Here is a 9,491-nt window from a genome sequence, read left to right on the forward strand (position 1 = left end):
GAAACAGTAACACAACTTCAAGAAAAACATCTTCGTCTTTCAAATTGACCTGGAACTTAATATAAAGGTTAAAAACAAAAACAATCTTCACATTATTTATTTTTCACATCACAGAAACAAAGGGCTGAATGCAACTAAACATATTGCTGTACTTCACATCCGCTTTCATAACTCTGATCAACACAAAGGACAAGAACATCATAAAAAGATTACGTTTATAACTATTTCACTTTTCTGACCATAGATTCATATATGCTTTTATTATCCATTTCAGGAAGCTACAACAGCACAAGAGAACACAAAAACAAAACAGAAAATAGAGTTAGGTTTACATGAAGCCACATTAATACACTGTAAATGAATTAATCTGTATATTACTGTACTTTCATTACTCTATCAACAAATATTATAAAAATAATACCTGGATGTTTTGTTTAAATCCAGTCATGATTTCATAAAGGTCTTCAACCTTGCTGTGTTTCTCATTTCCCTGTTTAGAATGAAATGTATGAATACATTAATAATAATAACAATAACAACAACAGTTTATAGTTCAAGCAGATCAAAAATTACCTGAATGTTTTGTGTATTTCCAGTCATGATTTCATAGATATCGTCACATGTAACCTGCTCGTACTTCTCATTTAATAAAATGTATAAATAAATAAATTAATAATAATAACAACAACAGCAGCAGTTTATAGTTCAAGCAGACGAATGCTACAAATGTTATAGAAAATTACCTGCATGTTTTGCTTGATTTCAGTCTTTTCATAGAGATTTTCACATGTAATCTCGTTTTTCTCATTTCCCTATTTAAAATAAAATGAATAAGTAAATTAATAAGAACAACAACAACACAGTTCAAAGTGCAAGTAGGTATGCTACAAATTTGATAAAAATTACCTGAATGTTTTGTTTAATTTCACACTTTTCATAGAGACTATTACATGTAACCTCCTCGTTTCTCCCATTTCCCTGTAAAAAAATAAATATATATTATTATTATTAATAACAGTGACAGAATCTGTGATTTGATCACTGTTATTAATAATAATAATTAGGGGTGTAACGGTTCACAAAATTCACGGTTAGGTTCGATAAGACACACTTGTGTCACGGTTCGGTACGTTTTTGATACAGCAAAAAGAAAGAAATGCCAGAGAAATTTCCTTGATTTAATTTTTTTTATTCTTTTTTTTAAATTAAAACTAACATCATAAAGTATGATATTTTTTTACTTTGAGCAATTCTAGAGCTGTAATTGACTCTTCTTAGGAGCATAAACAAAACAGCTCCTTGGAAAAAATGAAATGTAATATTGTAGTAGTTATAAACAAAGGTTTATTTTAGTTCAGATTAACATCTGAGGGCAGCAATTGTATTCATAATGTCAAAATAAAACCGACATAATGTTACTTGAAGTTATTATAGCCTACTATTCCTGCCAAACTTCCATGGTTGCAGTTAGTGTTACTACAGTAAATCCATGGTGAATGTTGCTGAGAGAGCGGTTCATTAACCCTCTATGAAGAAATTTAAAACAAGGACCATGACGTCACCCGGCATGGCGCAGCCGGGGCCCCACCCTGGAACCAGGCCCGGGGTCGGGGCTCACCATCGGCAGGAGGGACCGTAAGGGGCCGGTGCAAAGTGGATCGGGCGGCAGTCGAAGGCAGGGGCCTCGACAACCCGATCCCTGGACACGGAAGCTAGCTCTAGGGACGTGGAACGTCACCTCGCTGGCGGGGAAGGAGCCTGAGATTGTGCGTGAGGTTGAGAGGTTCCAACTAGAGATAGTCGGGATCACCTCTACGCACGGCTTGGGCTCTGGAACCACACTCCTTGAGAGAGGATGGACTCTCTACCACTCTGGAGTTGCCCATGGTGAGAGGCGGCGGGCTGGTGTGGGTTTGCTTAAAGCCCCCCAGCTCAGCCGCCATGTGTTGGAGTTCACCCCAGTGAACGAGAGGGTCGCTTCCCTGCGCCTTTGGGTCGGGGACGGGTCTCTCACTGTTGTGTGTGCCTACGGGCCGAACGGCAGTGCAGAGTACCCGGCCCTCTTGGGGTCTCTGGGAGGGGTGCTGGAAAGTGCTCCAACTGGGGACTCCGTCGTTCTACTGGGGGACTTCAATGCCCACGTGGGCAGTGACAGTGACACCTGGAGGGGCGTGATTGGGAGGAACGGCCCCCCTGATCTGAACACGAGTGGTGTTCAGTTATTGGACTTCTGTGCTAGTTACAGTTTGTCCATAACGAACACCATGTTCAAGCATAAGGGTGTCCATCAGTGCACATGGCACCAGGACACCCTAGGCCGGAGGTCAATGATTGACTTTGTGGTCGTTTCATCTGACCTGAGGCCGTATGTCTTGGACACTCGGGTAAAGAGAGGGGCAGAGCTGTCAACTGATCACCACCTGGTGGTGAGTTGGATCCGATGGCGGGGGAGGAAGCTGAATAGACTCGGCAGACCCAAACGTACTGTGAGGGTCTGTTGGGAACGTTTGGCTGAGTCTCCTGTCAGAGAGATCTTCAACTCCCACCTCCGGCGGAGCTTCGACCAGATCCTGAGGGAGTCTGGAGATATTGAGTCCGAGTGGACCATGTTCTCCACCTCCAGTGTCGACGCGGCCACTCGGAACTGTGGCCGTAAGGTCGAGGCGGCAATCCCCGAACCCGGTGGTGGACACCTGAAGTAAGGGATGCCGTCAAGCTGAAGAAGAAGTCCTATCGGGCCTGGCTGGCTTGTGGGACTCCTGAGGCAGCTGACGGGTACCGACAGGCCAAGCGGACTGGGGCCCGGGTGGTTGTGGAGGCAAAGAATCGGGCCTGGGAGGAGTTCGGTGAAGCCATGGAGAAGGATTACCGGTTGGCCTCGAAGAGATTCTGGCAAACCATCCGGCGCCTCAGGAGGGGGAAGCAGTGCCCTACCAATGCTGTTTACAGTAGAGGTGGGCGGCTGTTGACCTCAACTGGGGATGTCGTTGGACGGTGGAAGGAATACTTCGAGGATCTCCTCAATCCCACCGACACGTCTTCCATTGAGGAAGCAGAGGCTGAGGGCTCGGAGGTGGACTCTTCCATCACCCAAGCTGAAGTCACCGAGGTAGTCAAGAAGCTCGGAGGTGGCAAGGCACCGGGGGTGGATGAGATCCGCCCTGAGTACCTCAAGTCTCTGGATGTTGTGGGGCTGTCTTGGCTGACACGCCTCTGCAGCATCGCGTGGCGGTCGGGGACAGTACCTTTGGACTGGCAGACCGGGGTGGTGGTCCCTCTTTTTAAGAAGGGGGACCGGAGGGTGTGTTCCAACTACAGGGGGATCACACTTCTCAGCCTCCCCGGGAAAGTCTATGCCAGGGTACTGGAGAGGAGAACACGGCCGATAGTAGAACCTCGGATTCAGGAGGAACAGTGTGGTTTTCGTCCCGGCCGTGGAACACTGGACCAGCTCTATACCCTCTACAGGGTGCTGGAGGGTTCATGGGAGTTTGCCCAACCAGTCCACATGTGCTTTGTGGATTTGGAGAAGACATTCGACTGTGTCCCTCGCGGCGTCCTGTGGAGGGTGCTCCGGGAGTATGGGGTCCGGGGTCCTTTGCTAAGGGCTATCCGGTCCCTGTACGACCGGAGCAGGAGCTTGGTTCGCATTGCCGGTAGTAAGTCAGACTTGTTCCCAGTGCATGTTGGACTCCGGCAGGGCTGCCCTTTGTCCCCGGTTCTGTTCATAATTTTTATGGACAGAATTTCTAGGCGCAGCCAGGGGCCAGGGTGTCAGGTTTGGGGACCACACGATTTCGTATCTGCTTTTTGTGGATGATGTTGTCGTGTTGGCCTCAGACCAGGACCTTCAGCATGCACTGGGAAGGTTTGCAGCCGAGTGTGAAGCGACTGGGATGAGAATCAGCACCTCCAAATCCGAGGCCATGGTTCTCAGTCGGAAAAGGGTGGCTTGCCCACTTCAGGTTGGTGGAGAGTTCCTGCCTCAAGTGGAGGAGTTCAAGTATCTTGGGGTTTTGTTCACGAGTGAGGGAAGGATGGAACGAGAGATTGACAGCTCCTGCAGTAATGCGGTCGATGTACCGGTCTGTCGTGGTGAAGAAAGAGCTGAGCCGCAAGGCGAAGATTTGATTTACCGTTCAATCTACGTTCCTACTCTCACCTATGGTCATGAGCTGTGGGTCATGATCGAAAGGACAAGATCCCGGATACAGGCGGCCGAAATGAGCTTTCTCCGCAGGGTGGCTGGGCGATCCCTTAGGGATAGGGTGAGGAGCTCGGTCACTCGGGAGGAGCTCAGAGTAGAGCCGCTGCTCCTCCACATCGAGAGGGGTCAGCTGAGGTGGCTCAGGCATCTGTTTCAGATGCCTCTGGACGCCTTCCTGGGAAGGTGTTCAGGGCATGTCCCACCGGGAGGAGACCCCGGGGGAAGACCTAGGACAGCTGGAGGGATTATGTCTCCCGGCTGGCCTGGGAACGCCTCGGTGTCCCCCCGGAAGAGCTGGAGGAAGTGTCAGGGGAGAGGAAAGTCTGGGCATCTCTGCTTAGACTGCTGCCCCCGCGATAAATGGAAGGCCCCGGATAAATGGAAGTGGAATGAGAATCTGTGATTTTTCGAACAGCCATGCATCACTAACATGATGGCGATGAACGGTCACTTACGTCAGGCTCCTGTTGATCGCTCATGCCTTCAGGCGGATTCGCAGCTCCAGCTCTTCGTTCTGCAGAAACACACACATGTAATAGTGCACATATTCTGCTGTCTCTGATAAAATATCTGACTCTCTCACTTCTTCTGATGTGTCCTCTGATCAGAAGCACAGCCACAGCGAAGATGACGGGCAGCACCGCTCCCAGAACGACCCGCCACAGGAGACTCTTCAGACCCGGCATTAAGCTGAAATAGGAGTCAGAGGTGTAGGAGTGTGTCAGGAGGAATGAACACATGTGGACTAATCTCAAGTTTAGTTTATACACCTTTTTATTACAGTTTATATAGTTTATCACACCTTTAATCATATAGCACTTTTTACAGTACAGACTGTTTCAAAGCAGCTTCACAGAGATATCAGGAAAATAATGCAACAAAGTTTGTTTCCAGAAGAAAATAGTGTCATATTACAGCTAAAGTAAGTTCAGTGATGTTTCAATTTTGTTGTAAAAAAGTTATTAATTTAGTTAATTTATATATATATATATATATATAGCCGCGGAGAAAACCGTGATGTCATCGTCCAGCTCAGATCAGTTCTCATATAATGGTGTCAGTGCAGGAGATCAATAATATTGTAGAATATTAGATTAAATGTCCCCAGTGTGTCTCTTACTTGTCTTGGCTGAATGCTGTGGTGTGGCCTATATAGTGAACAGTAACTCGTCTTGTATATGGGGCCTTCCTCACGCTAATATGAACTGGCATCTGGTATTTCCCATCGGAGCAGAAGTACCATCCACTGTCCTCTATCTTCAGCTCGCTCAAGCTCACATTCAGAGCCTCACCGTCACCACTGACATGAGTTTGATCCGAGCTTTCTTTATCTTTCCCAACACACGAGCCTCCGATCTGACACCACTGTGAACCTCCGTGACAGATGACGATCACGTTCCCTCCCTCGTAGCCAGACACGCTCTGACTCGACACCTGGAGCTGGGCTTTACCTGGACAGGTCACACTAAACGTCAGAGACACATGCATGCTTTTCTTGATAATTCATGTCTAAATTTGTACATTCTGGAATATGACACGAAGAAAACTATGGAAGCTTGTTTGCAAGCTGATAAAAACTGCAAGATAGGTTTTTTTGCAATCTTTGCAACTGCAAGATAAAAAGGTGCAATTCTGAGAAAAAATTCTGAATTTCAAGATATAAAGTCACAATTGCAAGATAAAGTCAGAATTTTGAGATATAAAGTCAGAATTTGAGATAAAGTCACAATTGCAAGATAGTCTGAATTGTGAGATATAAAGTCACAATTGCAAGATAAAGTCAGAATTGCATGATATAAAGTCAGAATTTCGAGATATAAAGTCATAATTGCGTCACATAAAGTCATAATTTCGAGATATAAAGTCATAATTGCGTGATTTAAAGTCAGAATTTCGAGATATAAAGTCAGAATTGCGAGATATAAAGTCAGAATTGCGAGATATAAAGTCAGAATTGCGTGAGATAAAGTCAGAATTTCGAGATATAAAGTCAGAATTGCGTGATTTAAAGTCAGAATTGTGAGATATAAAGTCAGAATTGCTTGAGATAAAGTCAGAATTGTGAGATATAAAGTCAGAATTGTGAGATATAAAGTCAGAATTGTGAGATATAAAGTCAGAATTGTGAGATATAAAGTCAGAATTGTGAGATATAAAGTCAGAATTGTGAGATATAAAGTCAGAATTGTGAGATATAAAGTCAGAATTGTGAGATATAAAGTCAGAATTGTGAGATATAAAGTCAGAATTGCGTGAGATAAAGTCAGAATTTTGAGATATAAAGTCAGAATTGTGAGATAAAGTCAGAATTGCGTGAGATAAAGTCAGAATTTCGAGATATAAAGTCAGAATTGTGAGATATAAAGTCAGAATTGCGTGAGATAAAGTCAGAATTGCGAGATATAAAGTCAAAATTGCGAGATTTAAAGTCAGAGTTGCGTGATTTAAAGTCAGAATTGCGAGATATAAAGTCAAAATTTCGAGATATAAAGTCAGAATTGCGAGATATAAAGTCAGAATTACAAGATATAAAGTCAGAATTTCGAGATATAAAGTCAAAATTTCGAGATATAAAGTCAGAATTGCGAGATACTATAATGTTGCAATTGCAAGAAATTCAGAATTTCGAGACAAAGTCACAATTGCAGGAAAGTTAGAATTGCAAGATATAAATTCATAATTGCGAGCTTAAAAATGTATCACAAGACTATAAGTTTATATCTCATAATTGTGAGGATAAAAATTCAGAATTGTGAAATTGTGAGAAAAAATTATTGAGAGATACAAATACAATTACCTATTTTTTATTCTGTGGGATAAACAAGCTGCCATTGGAAACACATGGATAGATTTAGATACACAAAATAAAATACTCAAAATACCTTTAATAACCTCCAGGTAAAGATGTGCGTGAGGATCAGATCCAGAAGTGCTGATGGCACACCAGTATGAGCCGGTATCGCTCTCCTCAGCGCTCCTCAGCGTGGCCGTAAACACCTTCTCTGTCTGGTTATCCTCAAAAGACATTCTGTTGTGTTTTACTTCACGACTGAAGGTCCAAACACCTCCAGAACTCACATATTTATGCTTACTGACATATTTCTGATCGTATAAACAAGGGATTATGATGGTTTGATGTTTTTGAACAGATATTTTACTGACTGTAAGAATAGATTGAGTTCCTGTGCAAAGAAAAATAATACAATTATTATTTCACTAAAGATTTTATATAAAGCTGAAGTGAAAAATGTAATGTTAGGCTTACAACGCCTTATTTCAGTGTGCATGAGTGCATCTGCATATATATTCCCATCCATGTTATAATGTTACTCATAACTGCTGAAATGTGTCTAATGTCTGAGGTTATTCGGAGCGCAACATAGGCTATGTATGTTGAATCAATGATCCATCTATGAAATAACCAAAATAAAATATATGCTAAACTTATGATGATGCGCCTTTTCTATTTGGTTTCAGTTGAAAACACAATCATGTGTACAGTAGATAAAAATATACTTGTAATATGACCATTAAACATTAACACTGCTAGTTCTTGTCAAGTTGATGGTGATGAATATGAAAAAAAGTATGTTTACAACTGCTAAACTATAGATGAATTGTGTCCAAAAGCTTGTTATTACACACACTATATCAGCACTGACTTCAACACACATTCCCAAAATTCCAGACAGACGGACAGGAATTTCTCCTGAGACAAAAACAGTCAGAAAACGGCGTATAACTGAGATTTACCTGAAGAGTGTGTGACGAGGAACATAACTAGCAGAGTCGTCTTCATCATGCTGACGAAGTGAGAACGAGCTGATCTTAGCAGGACTATATTTATTTCTCTCTAGAGAATAGGGGGAAACAGTTTTCACAGCTTGTGTGAGCCGTTATACACTTCAGTCTGTGTGCAAACACTATACACTCGGCATCGTTTGAACACTTTCTCCTCACAATGCACATCATAATAGTTCATATTTTAACACTCAATGCCAAGTGGAGAAAAACTATATAATGCAAGAGCATATTCATGTTATATATGATATGATTTGCATGAGCGCTGCTGTTGCTCCTTCCTGCTGTTTATAACCTTTTGTGTTATAAGAGAACATCCTGCAGATATGATCAAAAATGAGATAATATCGCTTTATGATCAGATCTGTTGCAGATAAGACCTGATTTCAATGTTGAAACTTGGCTACAACACTTTAAGGGAGATATATCTTTTTAAATATATATATATATATATATACAGTACCAGTCAAAAGTTTGGAAACACTACTATTTTTAATGTTTTTGAAAGAAGTCTCTTATGCTCATCAAGCCTGCAGTTAAAAAAAACAAAAACAAAAAAAATACAGTAATATTATGAAATATTATTACAATTTAAAATAATGGTTCTCTTTTTAAATATACTTTAAAATGTAATTTATTTTTGTGATGCAAAGCTGAATTTTCATCAGCAAGTACTCCAGTCTTTGGTGTCTTATGATCCTTCAGAAATCATTCTAATATGCTGATTTATGATCAATGTTGGAAACAGTTGTGCTGCTTAATATTTTTTTATAACCTGAGATACTTTTTTCAGGATTATTTGATGAATAAAAAGTTAAAAAGAACTGTATTTATTTAGAATAGAAATCTTTTGTAACAATATACACTACCGTTCAAAAGTTTGGGAACAATAACTTTTTTTTTTTAAGAAATTAGTACTTTAATTCAACAAGGATGCGTTAAATTGATAAAAGGTGATGGTAACGATTTATATTGTTAGAAATGTTTTTATTTTGAATAAATGCTGTTTTTATGAATAAATGCTGTTAACGTTTTACTCATCAATGAATCCTGAAAAAAGTATTCCAAAAAAAATATATTAAACAGCACAACTGTTTCCATCATTGATAATAACTGAGTATCAAATCATCATATTAGAATGATTTCTGAAGGATCATAAGACACCAAAGACTGGAGTACTTGCTGATGAAAATTCAGCTTTGCATCACAAAAATAAATTACATTTTAAAATATATTAAAAAAGAGAACCATTATTTTTAAATTGTAATAATATTTCATAATATTACTTTTTTTTTTTTTTTTTTTTTTTTTTTTTAACTGCAGGCTTGATGAGCATAAGAGACTTCTTTCAAAAACATTAAAAATAGTAGTGTTTCCAAACTTTTGACTGGTACTGTATATATATATATATATATATATATATATATATATATATATATATATATATATATATATATGTCTCCAGTGAAATAAAACTTACTAA

At 40.8% G+C, this 9,491-nt stretch overlaps 1 protein-coding gene across 1 annotated transcript in view; it reads right to left on the bottom strand.

Moving 5' to 3' along the window:
- LOC307153875 (uncharacterized protein) overlaps nt 1–8,090 on the bottom strand; it is a 21,993-nt gene extending 13,903 nt beyond the window's left edge. The window contains exons 1-10 of the mRNA XM_079863628.1: nt 7,961–8,090; nt 7,090–7,389; nt 5,328–5,658; nt 4,791–4,897; nt 4,663–4,721; nt 907–978; nt 744–812; nt 574–639; nt 422–490; nt 240–278 (exon numbers count right to left, since the gene is read on the bottom strand). Of these exons, the coding sequence (XP_079719754.1) occupies nt 240–278; nt 422–490; nt 574–639; nt 744–812; nt 907–978; nt 4,663–4,721; nt 4,791–4,897; nt 5,328–5,658; nt 7,090–7,389; nt 7,961–8,009 (1,161 nt within the window). The 5' untranslated portion in view covers nt 8,010–8,090. The remainder of the gene's footprint in view (nt 1–239; nt 279–421; nt 491–573; nt 640–743; nt 813–906; nt 979–4,662; nt 4,722–4,790; nt 4,898–5,327; nt 5,659–7,089; nt 7,390–7,960) is intronic.
- Between the last annotated feature and the right edge of the window lie 1,401 nt (nt 8,091–9,491).

This window comes from Squalius cephalus, assembly GCF_949319135.1.
Source record: "Squalius cephalus genome assembly, chromosome: 25".
NCBI lineage: Eukaryota > Metazoa > Chordata > Actinopteri > Cypriniformes > Leuciscidae > Squalius > Squalius cephalus.